This window comes from Phyllopteryx taeniolatus, chromosome 7 (genome assembly GCF_024500385.1).
Source record: "Phyllopteryx taeniolatus isolate TA_2022b chromosome 7, UOR_Ptae_1.2, whole genome shotgun sequence".
Classification (NCBI taxonomy): domain Eukaryota; kingdom Metazoa; phylum Chordata; class Actinopteri; order Syngnathiformes; family Syngnathidae; genus Phyllopteryx; species Phyllopteryx taeniolatus.
Window position 1 is genome coordinate 13,725,467 of NC_084508.1, and position 20,195 is coordinate 13,745,661.

Consider the following 20,195-nt stretch of genomic DNA (forward strand, 5'->3'; position numbering starts at 1 on the left):
GTTTGTAATAGCATTGGATTAAGTGTTAGCACAAAACCTTCAGGCTTCTGCGAGAAATTTTTTTTTTGGGGGGGTGTCAGGAAAAGCTGACTAGAACATCTAACCTTGATTTGTGTTTAATCAGAGGCACTTTAAATGGTGACAGTTGTGTGCTGACAGCCATTTAACACAAGTTGCCACATCCCAGGTATAAGAGGGTGTGCAGACTTGTGCAACCACTATGACTGTTCCCGCCAACCAACGTTCAACAATCTTTTTTTCTCCTCCACAGCCATCGTGGGTGAAACCATTTTGAGGTGAAAAACGGTAGCAAAAATATACAATAGCACAGTGTGCAATCAATACATGCGCCACAAGGGCACTATTTCCTCTAACAGTTTGAACTAGCCATGAACCAGGATTGTTAGTGCTCAACATCATATAAATTTTAAGATATGATGCAGCTCAAGAACATAAAATACAGATAGGCTCCAGCTCCCTGTGACCCTGAACAGGTTAAGCAATGTAGGAAATGGATGGATGGACAGACCGACACACAGATGATGCATCGCTGTATATCTATTTCTGTAAATGTTGTTTTTGTTCTTCTTTATCTGTTTTCCCTTCCATTTTGTATGTGCTATGCACATGAAATAGTTACATGAATGAATGAATGAATGAATACATGGGGTTACAAAATTGGGAATTTTCAAAATTGGACACTTTCTATGGGAATTAGTAATATATATCAATGAACGGAAATTTATGGGAATAAACCAGGAATTTACAGAATTGAAGGTTGCCTCTTAATAGGGATCTTAAATAAAGTTGTTGAAATATATTTTCGCATAACCCAGATTTAAATAACCAGATTGCATGCAAGTACAGTGGTACCTTGACTTGAGTTCCCCAAATAATTTTTTTTTTCCAGTTCCGTCTAGTTTTTCCTTTGTGTTACATGCCAAACATGAGATAAAATGAGATACATACGGGTGAACTTCAGATACGCCGCCACCCAAGTACTGTGAAGTGACAAAAATGGAGCAATTAAGGTACACTAATGCCCTTGCAAAGAGAGCTATCTGTTTTGCGTGGATGTCTGCTTATGACATAGCAAAAATGTTTATATTTATGATTGAAGGATACTTTTCCTTCAGATTCCTAGTTAATTCCGCAAATTACCAAATTTCCAATTCGGAATGTTTCCAAAGTTTACTCATCTTCCACTTCTCATGGAAATTAACCAGAACCCTTCTGGAAATTTGCAAATATTCCACACTTTGGCAACCCTATCAACGAATGATGTGAAGATTGCACATGTAATGGATCAAATGATAAAAATGTGATTATTTTCAAATGCACAATTAAGGCAATCTTACATTTACGTTTTTCCCTGTTCAAAATCATGCGGAAATGTTTGCACGCTAAACATCAACGGGGAAAGGGAGAACCTGGCAACCCGAGATCCCTGAAAGTGTCGCGAGAGTTTATCGCGCGATCCTCTTCGCTTGTGGGCGTTGTAGTTCAAAACAGAGGGCAGTGTCGTCCCACTTTCTTGAGACCGCAGATTGTGCCAATCAAACCCAAATAATCTGGTGCGCAGCAGCAGCAACTCAATGCAGATTATTTTCCTCTAAATAGCACACTGGACAGTTTGACACCTGTTTCTCACAGTCATTTCTCAGAGGACACAAAAGGAAGGGAGGAAAACAACAACAACAACAACACGGTTCGGTTTTAGTTGCGCGTGGAGTGGACCAGCCAGCGGAGAGAAAACAAGACGTCCATGCAGGAATGTTGACATAACACGTCGAAAGGTATAGTCCCCTAAATATATATATCTTAAGGTATAGTCCAAAATATGACGTTTAATAAGAATAGGTGATGAATTAATGAGCTATATTTTAGGTTGGATGTGTGGTACAAATGACACATTTATTGTTTGTCATTGAAAGGGACGTGCTGAGTCCTTGTTTACGTGCCACATGGTTTGTGTGCAGTATTGCATTACTGGTCGTAAAAAAAATAAATAAATAAAGGAAAGAAAAAAAGGGAACAAAGCTCTGTTGCGGTATGCTCCTATGTAGTGTTTATTTTGCAGAGATCTTTCTGCACTGGTTCTGAATCTGAATCCTACTTGATGGTCACGACCACCAGCAACAGCAGCAGTGAGGGACACTCATGGCCCACCGCGTGCACGACCACCAAAGTCGCCTGCCAGTGGCCCAGGCCACTGTTCTGAGCCTGCCTCCTTCCAGCCAAGCAAAGGTGTGCCTCCTTTTAAAATCACACTCACGCGTGTTGCGTAAGAGTTGTTTAATTCAACGGATTACTACTGAACTCAATGCATATTTATAGTGTTTGCACAATGGAAAGCTGTTTGAACATTTATTTGAGGTCCATGTACAATTATTGTAGACGCTGTGTCCTCATAAGTGAGACGATTCCTTAGTTACTTTATTTATATATATATATATATATATATATTGGCCCGTATCATTGGTATTTTATTTACATTCATTGATCCTTATGTTTTTATTTTCTGTTTTGTGATGTTTTGTTAAGCACTTTGGTCAACTGTGTTCTTCTGAAAGTGCTCAATAAATACAGTTGGATTGGATTACAAAATTCTATTCGTTAACATCAGTAGTAGTATTAGTAGTGCAAAAATGAGAGCTACTGCACAATTTTGCCTCAGCAGTAACATGTAGTTGTCCCACTAGAATGCCAATGTTGTCCTACTAGCGTGTAGAATTCTCTAGTGAATACAAAGACCGTACAAGTAGGTACATGGACTTTAGGTCGGATATCAAGGATAATGAATACATGCACAAACCGCTTTCTATGTTGCACACAAGTTGTCAAGTAACTCATCCAGTCCACCACTCCTATTTTTGTTAATGTAACCGACCCTTAAAAGCAGAGGTGTGGAACCTATGGCTTTTGGCTGCATATACAATCCCAATTCCAATGAAGTTGGGACGTTGTTAAACATAAATAAAAACAGAATACAATCATTTGCAAATCATGTTCGAGCAATATTTAATTGAATACACTACAAAGACAAGATATTTAATGTTCAAACTGTAAAACTTTATTGTTTTTAGCAAATAATCATTACTTAGAATTTTATGGCTGCAACACGTTCCAAAACAGCTGGGACAGGGTCATGTTTACCACTGTTTTACATCACCTTTTCTTTTAACAACATTCAATAAACGTTTGGGAACTGAGGACACTAATTGTTGAAGCTTTGTAGGTGGAATTCTTTCCCATTCTTGCTTGATGTACAGCTTCAGCTGTTCAACAGTCCGGGGTCTCCGTTGTCATATTTTATGCTTCATAATGCGCCACACATTTTCAATGGGAGACAGGTCTGGACTGCAGGCAGGCCAGTCTCGTAACTCCACTCTTTTACTACGAAGCCACGCTGTTGTAACACATCCAGAATGTGGTTTGGCATTGTCTTGCTGAAATAAGCAGGGGTGTCCATGAAAAAGACGTTGCTTGGATGGCAGCATATGTTTCTCCAAAACCTGTATGTACCTTTCAGCATTAATGGTGCCTTCACAGATGTGTAAGTGACCCATGCCATTGGGACTAACACAGCCCCATACCATCACAGATGCTGGCTTTTGAACTTTGCGTCCATTACAGTCCGGATAGTTCTTTTCCTCTTTGGCCCGGAGGACACGATGTCCACAATTTCAAAAAACAATTTGAAATGTGGACTCGTCGGATCATAGAACACTTTTCCACTTTGCATCGGTCCATCTTAGATGAGCTCGGGCCCAGAGAACCCGGCGGCGTTTCTGGGTGTTGTTGATAAATGGCTTTTGCTTTGCATAGTAGAGTTTCAAGTTGAACTTACGGATTTAGCGACAAACTGTATTTACTGACATTGGTTTTCTGAAGTGTTCCTGAGCCCATGTGGTGATATCCTTTACACATTGATGTCAGTTTTTGATGCAGTGCCGCCTGAGGGACCGAAGGTCACGGGCATTCAATGTTGGTTTTCGCCCTTGCCGCTTACATGCAGTGATTTCTCCAGATTCTCTGAACCTTTTGATAATGATATGGAATGTAGAGGATGAAATCCCTAAATTCCTTGCAATTGTACGTTGAGGAACATTGTTCTTAAACTGTTTGACTATTTTCTCACGCACTTGTTCACAAAGAGGTGAACCTTGCCCCATCTTTACTTGTGAATTACTGAGCACTTCAGGGAAGCTCCTTTTATACACAATCATGGCACCCACCTGTTCCCAATTAGCCTGTTCACCTGTGGGATTTTCCAAACAGGTGTTTGATGAGCATTCCTCAACTTTCTCACTTTTTTGACCACCTGTGCCAGCTTTTTTGGAACGTGTTGCAGCCATGAAATTCTAAGTTAATGAATATTTGCTAAAAACAATAAAGTTTATCAGTTTGAACATTAAATATCTTGTCTTTGTAGTGTATTCGATTAAATATAGGTTGAACATGATTTGCAAATCATTGTATTCTGTTTTTATTTATTTTTAACACAACGTCCCAACTTCATTGGAATTGGGTTGTACATTCCACAAGAGCATTTGTTCCGACGCGTTGTTCAGGTCTTAAAACAAGTAAAACATCGACGGAACTGTGTCCAAACACGTTTAATCCACAACTGCTCATAATACCTAATGAACATCATATTTTCTAAGTAAAAGACCGACTTAACTGGCCACTGCTAGGGGTTTAAAAGTAATAGAACGCATGCCTCCTGCTCAGCTCCGTGTTGTTTTTGCGACACTGCCAGAAAAAGCATGCCGCAGTAGGTAGGCTTGCCTCTGCTGGTGAACGTGGCTGCAAATAGCAGGAAGGTACCAGCTGGCCTAAAACTGGGTCACATTACAGGGCCTGTTCATATTTACAAGCGTTTTTTTTCTCTCCCCATGGGAAATAACACATATTGAATGAATCGTTTCTAGTCAAACTGCCACCATCATAAAACGTTTAGGAACTGTGCGTCATGTTTGAAGTATCATTTGAACATTCTTAACTCCTAATAATTGAGTACAAAAGGTTGTCAGCTGTGTAATTAAACTGACAGGAAGTAAGATAAGGTAGCACACTAGCTTAGTGGTCTACATCAGAGTCGAGAGTTTCTGGGTTCGAATCTCTGCAGCCTTCTTTCCTCAGGGTACTCCCTGTCACATTCCATAAACGTATGTTATGTTCATTGAAGACTGTTTTGGTGTTTTTCTATTTTGGAGTGGTGGTTGTTTGTTTTCAGATTTTAAAAAAAAATAAAATAAATAAAAATAAAAAAATGGTTCAAAAAGAATATTGTCAAAAAAACAAGAAAGCAATTTTGTGGAAAAAAGTAAGGAAACTTATCTTGGGGAGCACATGTGGGGTTGTATATAAAAAAAAAAGTTGTTGTTCCTTGGAATACAATAAACAACAATTGAATAAATAGAAAAATGTCTGAAAATTAAAAAACTAATTGCTGTTGTTTTTGTTTTTTTATCAAAAGAAAAATGGTAAAAATCAAATGAAAATAAACATTTACGTAGATTAGGTTAATTGAATCTAAATTGTCCATTTGTGTGAATGTGTATTTAATTTGTTGTTTCATTCAAGTGCGCAGTGATTGGCTGATGACCAGTCCAGGGTGTATCCCACCCCTACTAAAATAAAATAAACTCACTATTTGATCACGTCACATGAAGGCAAAATAGAACAAGACTTGATGCATTGTGCGCATTCAACCTAAATGTTATTACTGATGTTGACTTATTGTTGCTTTTTCTATATTGTACTGGGCAGCCAGGAGAGAGACGTGTGCAACATTGACAAAAAAGCCAAATAAAAAGCAAACACACTGCAGTTAATATTTTGGTTGCTCGCCAAGCTGAAGTCCTCTGACGCTTTCTGATGACGTTAAAGGTTCCCCTACAGTAAATTGGTGTTTAGTGTAGTTAGTGTATACATTCTAAATCCACATTATAAAAAAAAAAACTAAGTGTTATGGGAGGCTAGTGTCTGGAGAGCCAGTTGTAATTTTTATTGAAACAATTTCATCGAAAATAGCATTTGACCTCAACAAGAGTAGTGAAACTGCACTGCTTTTGTTTTTCCTGGTGAAGCCATTCTTATCGCTTTGAGTGGCTGTTTATTGGGCTCGGCTGCCCTTGAGGTGTGGAAATGGGCACGTGCAAATGTACGCACACAAACACACAAACATGAAGTTTAACCTCCAAAGTCGAAAATAATCCATTGTGATGCTTGTTTTTTCCCATAGGAAACAATAAAAAGGGAATTCATTTTTGTTAGCCTAATAACACAGTTGCCTAAGTCCTAACTGAAAGTCCTAACAACAATAACAACAATTTAACAAACAAGAAGACTCCAGTTGCTTTGCTTCAACCTTTGCCATGACCTGGATGACTATGCGAATCTACACAAAGAAGAAAGAACCATATTTTTAGGCTGCGTGTTGGTATTTTATTTTATATTGTGACAGTAAGTTAACAATAACCGTTTAGTAACTATACATTAACATTCTTAACTTTCATGCAAGTATAAAGAGAAGTCAACCACTCCGGCAACCAGATAGAACATTTAAAAGCAAAGTTTGACTACCTGGAATTAACATTGTAGATTTCAGCAACATAGTCATTACATTTTGAATAATTGGAATTTTCCTTCAAGATATCAGTAACGTAATGTTTGAGGTTGAAACGACAGAAATCTGCAATGTCATTTCACCTTGGACAAATGACGTCACTTTTGCCATTCGTACTGCAAGCAAGGGGTTTCTCATTACAGATGTACACTTTTCAACGGCCAATATCTGCAAGTGACTTATGGATATCTGCAACTGATTTGTCGATGTCTGCTTCTCCAGTTGGAGATATTTGCAGCCTCATTTTGACTACTTGTAATGTGTGTTACAGATATCGAAAATGTCATTTCAGCTAGTTAAAACACATTACACACATTTACTAGGAGATATCTTCAACCGGAGTTACATATATCTACAAATCAGTTGCAGATATCCATAATTCAGATAGCGGATATCCGCAACTGCATTGTATTTAGGTGTATCTGTATTGAGAAACCCCATACACATGAATGGCAAAAGTGGTTATTTGACCCTCAGAACTGTGCGTGAACTCAGACGTGAGCAACACTAAACCAACGTGTTGCCCATAATGAAACTAAACTAAACCAAAAGACGCCTGACAAACAGGTGATGGAGAGAGAACTGGATTTGTCTTTATGTAATTAGTACGCCGTGTGCTGTTTTTAATAAGTGTATTTAATGTATGTTAGCATCTGCTCGGTAAAATTCATTTAGGTATATAAAATAATTGACAGTGTTATTTGCCTATGTGAGTAAGTTCCATTTTGGGTTCAATGCCTATCATTCACCGTAGGTTTCCTCTTTACCGTTAAGGGACTCTTCTGTGCTGTCTTGCCAAAAAGCCAAAACAAAAGTTAAACGTGATAATGGTACCAACTTGGCAGGTTTTTGAGGCACAGTTTTGTAGTTTGAACTCCAAGTTGTACCACTTTAGGGCAGGGGGCTTTGGACACTGCACATGTAAGCAAACATGTTTTAGTGCAGCGTTATCTCCCAGTGATGAACAGGTAAGTCACGTTGCCTTGTTCTAGTGATGATAAGCAAGTGCAAAGATTAAAAAAAACACGTTGCTACCTGTATAATGTGTCGGAACCCCCTATTTATTTTGTATAGTATTTAGATTTTTTTGGGTCTATTAATCCATCCATCCATCCATTTTCTGAGCCGCTTCTCCTCACTAGGGTCGCGGGCGTGCTGGAGCCTATCCCAGCTGTCATCGGGCAGGAGGCGGGGTACACCCTGAACTGGTTGCCAGCCAATCGCAGGGCACATCGAAACAAACAACCATTCGCACTCACAGTCATGCCTACGGGCAATTTAGAGTCTCCAATTAATGCATGTTTTTGGGATGTGGGAGGAAACCGGAGTGCCCGGAGAAAACCCACGCAGGCACGGGGAGAACATGCAAACTCCACACAGGCGGGGACGGGGATTGAACCCCGCACCTCAGAACTGTGAGGCTGACGCTCTAACCAGTCGGCCACCGTGCCGCCGGGTCTATTAATATTGTTTTATTTTTAATTTTTTTAATTCTTTTTTTTCAAATTTTGTGAACATTTTGTATATGACTCCATTGATTATTATTATTTTTTAATTAGATTCACATTTTTTAATGACAATCTGTGTATCATTTATCAACATGAGACATGATAATATAGTTTAAACAACATTTGGATGAGAAAATAAAAAATGATTAAGTGTGCTTGAAATCACTAGTTCAAGGCCACAAAGATATCCCAAGTTATCGTGAGTGGAATGAGGGTAGGGTGGGAGGTGTAAGGTGACAATGCAATGTCAACGCGAACGTGACCGATGCGTCCTAACTAACAGGACCTGAGGCCCTCCTGGACGGCGCTGGACTCCCTGCTGTGTGGCGCGTTCGCCGGAGCAGTCGCCAAAACCGTCATCGCACCCCTGGATCGCACCAAGATCATCTTCCAAGGCAAGGGGCGGAAAACAAACATTCCCAAGATACGGGTGTCAAAGTTTAAAACATAAAGTATTCATTTACATGTTGTTTTCTTTTCTCACTGTAGAATGTTAATTGTCTGATGTAACTGTTAACTAACTGCTAATCCTCTTAGTGGATGTTTAGCCTGCATGGGAGAATTTGTCCTTCTAATCATGTTGTTTTTCCATTCCTCAGTGTCCTCAAACAGGTTCTCGGCTAAGGTGAGTTTCACTTATATCTGCAAAAATCTGCACTCTTTCATAGCTTTTATTTTATTTTGACATGCAGTTGTTCAGCACCTAATCATGATGAGGACTGCAAAATATTATATATATGGATATACTGTGCAAAAAATATGGATATGACCAAAATAGTTATACAGTGTATTAGATATCGCCTCTTTACTTGAAAGCAACAGTTTGTAGTATTTTGGACCTAAAAAGACCATCTTCTAAATTATATGATGATTCTACACTGGCATGTATGCTCTGTCATTGCCATGACGACCTCCGATCACTTCCATCAGGGGTCTGTAATAATGGTGGACCAGCCAGGACACCGCTATTGCCACGCTAGCGCGAGTGACGATGCTAGCGTTTGTGACACACATGACAAGAACAAAAACATTAATAACTTTTTTTTTTTTAATTGGTGTGTTTAACATGTTTATTGGTATGAATACTTTATGACTGAAAAACAAAAAATATATATATGTTTTTAGGATTTCTAAAAAAAGCAAGTACATTTTTTGTGAAAAAGATGTTTGGTTTTGGAGTGGGGCAAAAATGGTACAAATCTGATAGGAACAAAATGTAAGACAAAAAAAGTGTTTTGTTTTTTTGGTGATTTAAAAGAAAACTGATTTTTAGAAATCTGACAAAAACTGTCAGAAAAACACATTTTCAGCTGTTTTTTGGCTTTAAAAATCTTGAATAATAAGTCATTTTTATTGCTGCTTGGCTGAAACTAAAATCACAGAAACATCGATTAAACAGAACATTTTCAGAAAAACTAAGAAAAGTCATTGCTGGTGTAAAAAGAAAAATGCTAAAAATCAGGGGCAACATTTCAGAAAATAAATATTTTTAGGAAAACAAATAAGATTTTCAAAAAAGGAAAAATGTCCCAATAAAGTAAAAAATATAAGAACAATATAAAATAAAAACAACAAAGATCAGATTTGATGAAAAATGTCAGGAAAAGTAACTTTGTTGTTTTGTTAAAAGTTTAAGATTTGCTTTAATCCCCCCATTCCCCACACCATGCAAAAAAATAAAAAAAAAAAAATTATATATATATATATATATTGGCTGTACTGATACAGCTCTCACTTCACAACTATAGCAGGAACCCTGGAACAAAATACTGAATCCCAATTGTTCCTCACTGGTGCTGTGGAACCATTCAAAATTAACTATTGGAACCCATTATTGACATCACTCTTTTTTTCCCTACTGTGTCCTAACAGGAGGCATTTGGGGTCATCTACTGCTCGTATGTGAAAGATGGGCTGCTCAGCCTGTGGAGGGGGAACTCGGCCACCATGGTGAGGGTCATGCCGTACGCCGCCATCCAGTTCTGTTCCCACGAACAGTACAAAAAGCTGCTGGGAGGCCACTACGGCTTCCAGGGAAAGTAAGCACCACCGGCCGATGTTGTACTTTCACTTTCATACTTGTCGCTGCAACTCTTCTTCGCTTTGTTTCAGAGCTCTTCCGCCGTTCCCGCGATTCTTGGCTGGCTCGTTGGCAGGGACCACTGCCGCCATTCTAACATACCCGTTGGACATGGTGCGGGCCCGCATGGCAGTTACAGCTAAAGAAATGTAAGTGTTCATGTTGTGGATTTAGGTGATTGTGTTGTTACTTGAACTGTGACTCAAATATCCTTCGGAATTTTGCTGATAGTCTAATCTGAAGTCTATCACTATAGTAAACAGAGTTTTTGGGAGGTTTATTCCCCCCCAGTCCCCCATCAATCTTGGTTGAATTTTACAACTTTGGAGCCATTGGACTTTTTCTCTGTCTAATCTCATTATAACAGGTACAGCAACATCATGCACATCTTTGTGCGCATCTCCCAAGAGGAAGGCTTAAAGACGCTCTACAGAGGCTTTACACCCACAATTCTGGGTGTCATCCCCTACGCCGGCATCACATTCTTCACTTATGAGACCCTCAAGAAACTTCACACAGGTACCTACAGTGTCTTTCAAACAACAGACAGAAATATCAAGGCGTCTCGTCTTGTACTTCTTCATTCCAAAAAGATGGGAAGTAGGCGAGGTCAAATATCCATTCCAAAAAGTCTGAAAAAAAACCAAAGGGTACAAAAAGTGAAGTCATATTTCCCATAGGAAATTGATCAATTCATCCGTTCCAGACACCAAAAAATATGAACAAGATACATTTCATAGAGATTAACTATTTGTTTAAGTTACAGAAAACAATGTGATATAAATAGAGAAATGAACATTAAACATCACTTTTACCTTTACTGAAATCTCTTAATGGTATATGAAAGATGGGTAGGAGGAGGAGGAGAGGTTATTTTTTTTGGAAGGGGGAATCTGCTATTTTCATATTCTCCTACAAGTTCTTGAATTCTGTGGTTTCTCATCTTCTTCATGATAATAATATAGCACTTTACAAGGCATTTAAAAATACTTTGCAATTGCATTATTCATTCACTACACAGTCACACCCTAGTGTCGGTAAGCATCATGTATGGCCACAGCTGCCCTGGGGCAGTCCGGCAGAAGCGTGGCTGCCATTCCGCGCCTACGGCTCCTCCGACCACCAATAAACGTCCCACCACATTCATTCATAGGAAATGTGGGTTAAGTGTCTTGCCCCCTGGGACACAATGATGACATCCGCTGGGGCGGGAATACGGACCGGCGACCCCCCCCGGTTGCAGTGCGCCACACCGCCCCAGCAAAAAAGCTAAAGAAAAAGCTAAATTTCAATGTCTTTATCACTTGGAACTTTCTTTGCCAAGTTGTCATTCAGCCAATGATGGCTTTTATCACAAAAAATTACATTTGCATCTGTAGCGGTTGGCTATAGAAAACATCCCCCATGATGAACGAGAGTTCACTGCACGTGGACCCTCGGATTCACCTTTTCGCAGATTATTATTTTTTTCATTTTTTTCCAAAATGGTTCCAAATGTTTTCTTTTTGGGGAGAACCAACCCTGAAAACGCTCCATTGGCAGTTTATTCCTGCTTATTCAAGTATTTTTGAGGTCCACTGTACAACGCTTATCTAACCATCTTCTCTTTGCTCTGCTTCTAGAAAAGACAAAACGAGCTCAGCCGTACCCCGTGGAACGCTTGGCCTTCGGCGCGTGCGCGGGCCTGATCGGCCAGTCGGCCTCGTACCCTCTGGACGTGGTCCGCCGGCGCATGCAGACGGCCGGCGTCACCGGTTCCGCCTGCAACACCATCTTGGGCACAATGCGCGAGATCGTGAGCCACGAGGGCGTGGTGCGTGGACTTTACAAAGGCTTGAGCATGAACTGGCTCAAGGGGCCGGTCGCGGTGGGCATCAGCTTCACCACCTTCGACATCACGCACAGCTTGCTCCTCAAAGTGCACCAGATGGGCTTCTCCACCCACTGACTGGCGCAGATGGGATATATAGAGCTGAAAAACAGACTTCAAAGCCACGAACAATCACTTTTATTGAGAAAATAACGACAAATAAGAAGAATTGTGTGTTCTATGTTTGCAGTATGTTCTTTCGAGATTAACCGGAGACTTTACCTTGGTTATCTTTGATTTATATACAAATGTGTATGGGTTGTGACCATATAGGGTATATGGTTTCTACCTTACAGTATGTTTCGCCGGCGTCGGGCTGAAACCTACTATGTCCAAAGTTGGTCAATTTATATTTTTTCCCCAATGGGTACTATTGGTCATTACCCACGTGGGGCTGTTATTTTTACAAATTATTGAACAATCTTAAGTTTTGAAAATGACTTGCTTGTCATTTTTATTTTTATTTTTGTTGTTGTTGCTGAAAAGTGATGGTTTTGGAGATTCGAGATGTTCTGCCTGTTGCCAGCGAATGATGAATGTCCCATGTGATGACTGGGAAATGATTGTCTCATTCAAGCACTGTCATAAGGAGATTTTGTAAAAAAAAAAAAAAAAAAAAAAAAGCATGTCATCACTGGCCCATCAAAAGCATGCATCATTTGGATTTTTTTTTTTTTTTTTTAAATACTTTTTTTTAAGACTCCTGGTGCAAATTTAAGGTCTCCTTCATTATATATGATAACTGTGGAAATTTAAAGAGCTGTGAATGCCGGATATAAAGAGAGAGACCATGTTTAAAAAAAAAAAAAAAAAAAAACACTTATAGCTTTGTGTTTTGGATAAAAAGAGGTATGTGCTTTCAATGGACATTATAAGAACTACATTTATGAACAGATATATGTAGATTTTTTTAAGTAAAAAAGACATGTTCATTATAGATACAATTTATTTAGTATTTCAAATGTATAGTTTGCAATTCAAAGTGAGAATGACCATGCAAAAAGAAAGCGATTAACGCACAGCAATGCATCATTTGTCCTCATGATGGCGCCCTGGTACAAATAATCATACTTATTTGGGCCTGAAAATAAAAGGTTGCGAAATCATGTCATGTCTGTTTTGCTTTAAGTATCATAAATGTTGCATTATTTGAGCAAATAGCGCAACAAAGCTAACAGTCAATACATTTGTTTTACTGGTATGGTCGCAAAATGAACACATTATGATTATCAAGTATGAAAAAACGATGGTCGTTTGTTGACAACGGTCCTAATACACAGCATTTCAAAGTTAGGAACGGGGAGTGTAGTAATGCGACGTCACGTGGTACAAGAACGCAAGAAGCCACGCTCAGTTACCGCTGACACATTTACTGTAATGATGATTTCACTACTGGGTTAGTGTAGGTTTGTAATAGATTAAACAAAGCCTTGCGACTTACGTACACGTTCTGGTTACATCTCCGCCGTTGGAGTTGCAAAAATATAGAAAAACAATTATATTATTATTGTGAAAATAGATGATCATCTCCAGTAGGTGTCAGCAGAGAGATACTCCGGTGTGTCGTGGGAGGTTGAGTCACCTCGTGGCCTGGACTTGACCCCCCCCCCGCGCCCACTCACGTATCAAACTTCCATTTTATGACTTTAAAAACAGTTAAACTGTTAAATGATGTACATCCAAATAACATTATAACATGAAGCAAAAATCGACAATGTACAAACGTACATTGTCGTGACTGATGACGTGCTAAACTATTGTGTATAAAACACTTAAATACTTTACACTCTAAAAAAAAAAAAGTATTTTACTTTTTGTTGAAGCAATAAATTCTTAATTTTATTTGTGGCTGTGAAAGCTTTGTGATTGGTGGATTTGGTCAATTATGCATTTATACAAATGAGTGTTACCATAACAGTAAACTTCCTCTATCTATCTATCTATCTATCTATCTATCTATCTATCTAATCTCTCTCTCTCTCTCTATCCAATGCCTCAATCATTCACTGGAATTAATTCATGGATAGCCTCCATTTCATTTTGTCCTCTTTTTACAGACGCTGTTGGAAGGATAGATGGACGGGTGGAGGGAGGAATCCTGCCCTCCATCTCTCATCCCCCTTGCCTCTGACCTTGACTGAGAATTATGGGATGTCCTGCCAACCGACAGGGCGCATGGGCCTGGTATTGCAACAATCGAGACAATACCACTGGGTGGATGCTTGCGTGGTCACGGGGCGGGTGATTAAGCAAAAGAGGAGGAGGAGGAGGAGGAGGAGGAAGAGCAGGAGGAGGGATGGAAAGATGATTCTTGAAGGCGCCGTTGCCATAGGTAACCTGGACCCGTGCCAAGAAGAAGGGGCTCCCGACAATTTGCATGTATTCAAATTGGGCATGAATAATTCACTTTTGAGGCCTTCACCCATGTATGGCGGACAATAGCTGTTCACACATACACTAAATAGAAGAGAAACGTGATGGCGGGAGAACAAAAAGCATACCGAGATGTGATTGTGATGCATGCGGCAGTATCATATTTTCCATGGTGGTCTACTGTCTAGATCTGAATGACCTCAGCTACAATAGATGCTGTACAGACACGGGCGGCTTGGCATCCAGAATGTCAGCAAAACCTCAAAGCAGTGAGGCACATGTGCTAACCAGTAACGAGTAACCAGTAGCACACCGCACTGCTCGACCATGCAGCCCTGCTATGAAATTTACTTTTATAATCTTTCAATTTCAAGAGTGACCAAGTGACTGGTTAGCACGTCTGCCTCACAGTTCTGAGGACTGGAGTTCAAATCCCAGCTCCGCCTGTGTGGAGTTTGCATGTTCTCCCTGTGCCTGGGTAGGTTTTCTCGGGGCAATCCGGTTTCCTTCCACATCCCAAAAACATGCATGGTAGGTTGATTGAAGACTCTAAATTGCCCGTAGGTGTGAAGGTGAGTGTGAATGGTTGTTTGTTTATATGTACCCTGCGATTGGTTGGCGACCAGTTCAGGGTGTATCCCGTCTCTCGCCCGAAGATAGCTGGGATACGCTCCAGCACGCCCATGACCCTAGTGAGGATAAGCGGAACGGAAGATGAATGAATGAATGAATGAATTTTATGATTAAGACCTAAAAACACGAGTGCATAGTTTTTTTTTCACTCATTCATTGCCATTGACGGCTGTTGAATTCAAATATCCATGTTAATATGGAGGAATGGCAATATTAGTCCCAGTTCCAGTCGGTTCTCGATTCTCGATGCGCAACCCTAGTTATAACACCACAACACTGATGCTATTCGTTAGCCTGTCTACGGTGTTCCCCATTTTGTGTTAGCATTGAGCTAGCAGAAAGTTATGTAGTTGTGTTAAATACACAATGTAATTCTCTTTATTTTATGCTTAGTTTGACAGTAAACTACAACTGGGAGCAGCAATAAACAGGTGGAAGCCTCTTTTTTTTAAAATTGTTTTGCCTAATGCTGCTTGTTGTGACGTGAGTTGAATTGCTGCCACCGCACAGCGCTCGTATCTCATATTTTGCTCACAAGTCAAAGCAAAAGATTGGCAGAGGATGGCTCATATCTCAAGGCACCACTGTATTATATTTCATTGCCTCTCAAGCATGTAAAATTATCCCTAACATTTGAGAAGAAGCTCTCTGTATAATTCAGTCCAGTTTGGGACGTGTGCTCTCTAAAGCCTGCGTAATAAACGTGATTAACGTGCTGGTGAAGGCACCTAGCAACGGCGGTGCTGATGTATTGGATGAGAGTGTAAATATTAAAGTATGTGCGTGAGTGAGTGTGCAGACGCCGTGCGTGCCAACCAGCTCTGGACGGCGTCCAGTCGCAGCCACTTTGATGGGCGAATCAGGACTCGAGCCACTCTCGACTAGACAGCGTTCATAAATCCAGCCGGCATTAAAACACCTTGAGAGGCATTTTATCCAACATAAACTGTCCTGTAAAGGCCTCCCCTGTAAAGTCCCCCTTTATGGGTGGAAAAATATCAAATTGGGGTTTTAAAAGAGAAGTGTAGTGGCTCAATGTATGTAAAGTGCTGCGGGGACATTCCCTCTCTTTCTGCGCTATAGCTCAGTCTTGCTAATTTTACAAGATCCAGCACATATGGCCACTTATCGCTTGGCAGCGCTGTAAAAAGCTGCGGGGTCACTGCATTACTAAGCTGCTTCCATTAGAGGGAGTGTGCACGCCGGCCTGGACCGCACTCAATCAAACTCACACTGCAATGGCGGCACTGCTCCATAGAGGACTTGAGGCACGTGACTTGACCAAAGTTAACAATTTTGGACTTGGGACTTGCTGGGAGAGCTTCCGAGTGGTTAGCATGTCTGGCTCACAGTTCTCAGGTTGGGGGTTTGAAAGCGGAGTTTGCATATTCTCACCATTTTTGCATTTGAACAATGCAGTTATAATGTGTGGAACAGGTTAGAACCTGGTGAGAGGTGCACACCGGCGACCAGCACAATCTACAAGGAGAAAAGTGAAGGAAGTAGCGTGGTTAATATACCATGAAGGCAAAGACAGAATCTGAAATTGGCCGAAACGTGTAGTAAAAATTGTTTTTTCACTCTCAAGGTTACAGGACGTTGGAATGTGTTCATCTTGTATCCTTCTTTTTCCACTGAAACCAACTCCAGCCAGTGTTTACGGCTTATTGATGGTTTCTATGACAACGTGACTCGCAAACAGACAAGGGTGGTGGATTCATGGTGGTCATTAATAAACATGCATGTGTGTTTCTCGCAAAAAAAAAGGAATACAAAAAAGAAAAACGGAGGTGTGGATGGATGGAAGCCTGTGACGCGTTTTGCATGAGAATGGCTCGGGGTCCTGTGAACCTTCTGCTCCCTATGCACACATTCAATGGTGTCGGCGCGGTCAGCGTGACAAAGTGGGCCCCGGGTTGTCTAACACACACCCGCCACCCGGCGTCTACCCCACCCGCTCACGTCCTTGGTCAGTCCATTTGCTCGTCTGTGTGTGTACACTGTGGGCTGAGCCAACATATTTTATGAGGCGTCTGGGGAGGGCGGCCAAGTTCAGGGGAGGCGAGGGGACGACTCAGCGAGGGTTCAGTTTTTTGGCTATCTTTATTTCAGCAGATACAAAGAAATTCACTGAATGTTGCACTCACTGCAACAACAAGCGTGGTCCTTTCTCTGTACAGTTGACAATAGTCTTTGTTGGTTGCTAGGATTTTGACTGTCCAATTAAAACCATTCATTCATTTTCTATAGTGCCTGTCTTCATTGGGGTCATGGGTGAGCTAGCCTAACCGAGCCAAGCAGACTTTGGGTAAGAGCCCTGGTGCACCCAGGACTGGTCACCGGGCAACCACAGGGCACATATACTGGAGGCAGACAACTATTTACGCTTACATTTATGCCAATTTAGTCTTCAATGAACATAACGCATGTTTTTGGAATGCAGGAGGAAGCCTCACAGTACTCAGAAGTATGCAGTACTCAGAAGACTCACAGACGTACATCCATACCCCACACAGAAAGGCCGCAACCGAGATTCGATTTGAGAGGCATTTGGTTTGATCCTGACTGTGGATGTTTAGTTTTCTCTGTATGTGGCCTGCAAACGCCAGGCGACCACTCCAAAGTCCTCTCACGGGGTACTCACTGTTCACCGAAAGTCAGCTGGGATAGGCTACATTGACCTTTTTGTTTTGTTTGTTTTGTTACTTTTTTCTGAAAAAACAATAAAATTCTATTCTAATCATATTTGGGTAAACAAATTAATAAATAGATAAATAAATTCAATGCAATTTTATTTATATAGTACCAAATCAGTTGTCTCAGGTCACTTTACAAATGGAGCAGGTCGAGAACCACACTCCTCACTTTTTAAAAGATCAACTGAACAAGCACAAAGCGACGGAGGCGAGGACAAACTCCCTTTTGGGAGGAAACCTCAAGCGGACCCGAGACTCGGTGTGGGCGGCAGTCTGCCTTGACTGCTTGGGTTAGAGAGTAGAAAAGGAGAAAGACAAAGAGTGAGAGAGTGACAGGAAGACAGACAGAGAGTGACAAATAGCATAACAGAGAGAGAGAGAGAGAGAGAGAGAGACAGAGAGAGAGGTACTCTCTATAGGGAAAATGCAGATCCATGGGAAACAGATACAGTGGGCTGGTACATGAAACATGAAACATGGAACAATAGTTCCAAAATCACACTGGACAGGCATTTGACTTTTTTTTTTTATTCTAGATGTTGCATTATTAAAAATTAATTACATTAGTTAACAATTACAGTAAAATCCTTGGATGATGTTCATGCAAGTCTTAATGTTAACATAATCAAGCTTGAACATATTGCTGCATTCTTAATCCCATTCATTTGTTATCTTTCTTTTTGTGTTTGTGTGCACGCTTTTATGCTCTTATTGTTATACACTTACCCGCTTAACCAATATTAAATATTATAGTCAGGATTAGATAAAGTTTGCTTTGCAGTAGCACTTCCATGTACATGACCCTGTTTGTGTGTTTTACAGCTTTGTGTCCTGCCGTTAATGGCCTTTGTGTTGCTAACTGCCCAGGAAGTTAACAACACAAACAAACAGCAGAGGGGCAATTAGATGACAAAGCGCCTTAAGCCCCTCTGCTGTTTCCCCAGGAAGAGTTAATTAACTCTGTCTTTGAGCCATTGTTTTCCTTCAGTTTGATGCTTTTAATGCTTGTTGATAGATACAAATAAATAACTGCAAAAAAGAGGACATAATTAGAATTAAAGCTGCAAGTAGTGATAAATGGGCCGTCGCAGACCCTTTTTCAGAGTGAATCCTTGAAATAATCATTAAACTTTGTCGCCATGGTCTGCCCTGTCTTGTACACTTGTTTCTGATTGGGGCTCATTTGGGCAAATGGAGTTTGTCATAATAGTATGAGCCCTGGAATTCGCCCACAAAGGCTGCTTCCGACCCAAAACAGCTGACATTCTGTGCAATTTCAGGCATGGGTTCTTGAGATTTGTCCACCCACTTTTGTCTCGATCAGTTTGCTTTTGGGAGTATTCTTTTTTCTAACCAAGGGATGTTAAAATACAAATGATTTATTATTATTTTTTTTAATAACCAGGCTTTCAGCGCTTCCAACAAGGGGACAGAGTAAGGGAAAACAGATGCAAGGATGGTAGGAAGGACAGAAGGATTCCAAATAACAAGGCTGAATAAAACAAAGGAAAGCGAGATTAAAGGGAGGAAGTTAGGAAGCAATGAGCATAACAGAAGAGTGAGTGAGGGAGGTAGGAATCAAGGAAACAAGAATGGAAGGAAAAATGGACTTTTGACCCATCCTGAATTTATTAAGATGCTCTGGGTTAAATGTTTTGGTCTGTTTGAAAGAATTCTTCTGAAATACTTGGGCATCTACCGTTTCGCAGGCCTGATTTAAGCGAGGCTGTGATCCTCAACACGAGTCATGCAGTGTACACAAACTTCATGTGACATGATCCGTAACTCCATGTATAGGTGTAACGCTATCATTCCCACCATTTAAAGAGCTTTTCCACCTCCCCGATGACCTCCGCTTCGCCTCGCTGGACACCCAAAATGACCTGATGGCCACTGTACTCAAAATGTGTGTGTGTGTGTGTGTGTGTGTGTGTGTATGCACATGGGTCATTCCAGTGTTTTCCAGATAGAAAAAAAAAGAGTGCCCATGGAGTGTGAGGGAATCCAGCATGGCCAGTGAGCATGTATATCAGGCCATCTCACGGCTGGCTGGAGGCACCCCGGGTGGCCCGCCGAGGTCGATACTGCACTGGTGACTGGACACGCAGAATGGGATAATCTCCGACTTTCTTTCAGGCTCACGGACGACACACACACACACACACACACACACACACACACACACACACACACACACACACACACACACACACACACACACACACACGCTTGCACTCGATTGTCCTGGCATGGCTACGGAGGCCTGCCCGGCTCTCCTTCTAGGTCAGCACCATTCGAGGTGAGGCCGAGGCCTGCGGGTCCCACAGAGAAGGCACAGAGTTATTGTTCACAGTTTGGATGTCCATTGACTGTATTCCACTTTTTTACAGCACGGTACCAG

The 20,195-nt window shown here is 40.9% G+C and overlaps 1 protein-coding gene across 1 annotated transcript; it reads left to right on the forward strand.

Annotated features, from left to right (window-relative positions):
• The first annotated feature begins 1,519 nt into the window (after positions 1-1,519).
• On the forward strand, positions 1,520-13,198 carry LOC133481182 (mitochondrial coenzyme A transporter SLC25A42-like). Its single transcript, XM_061780260.1, has 8 exons — positions 1,520-1,796; positions 2,081-2,247; positions 8,426-8,537; positions 8,742-8,767; positions 10,015-10,181; positions 10,255-10,371; positions 10,590-10,741; positions 11,845-13,198. Exons 2-8 carry the CDS (start codon positions 2,161-2,163, stop codon positions 12,168-12,170), a joined length of 987 nt encoding a protein of 328 aa, XP_061636244.1. The 5' UTR covers positions 1,520-1,796; positions 2,081-2,160; the 3' UTR covers positions 12,171-13,198.
• The last annotated feature ends 6,997 nt before the right edge of the window (positions 13,199-20,195 follow it).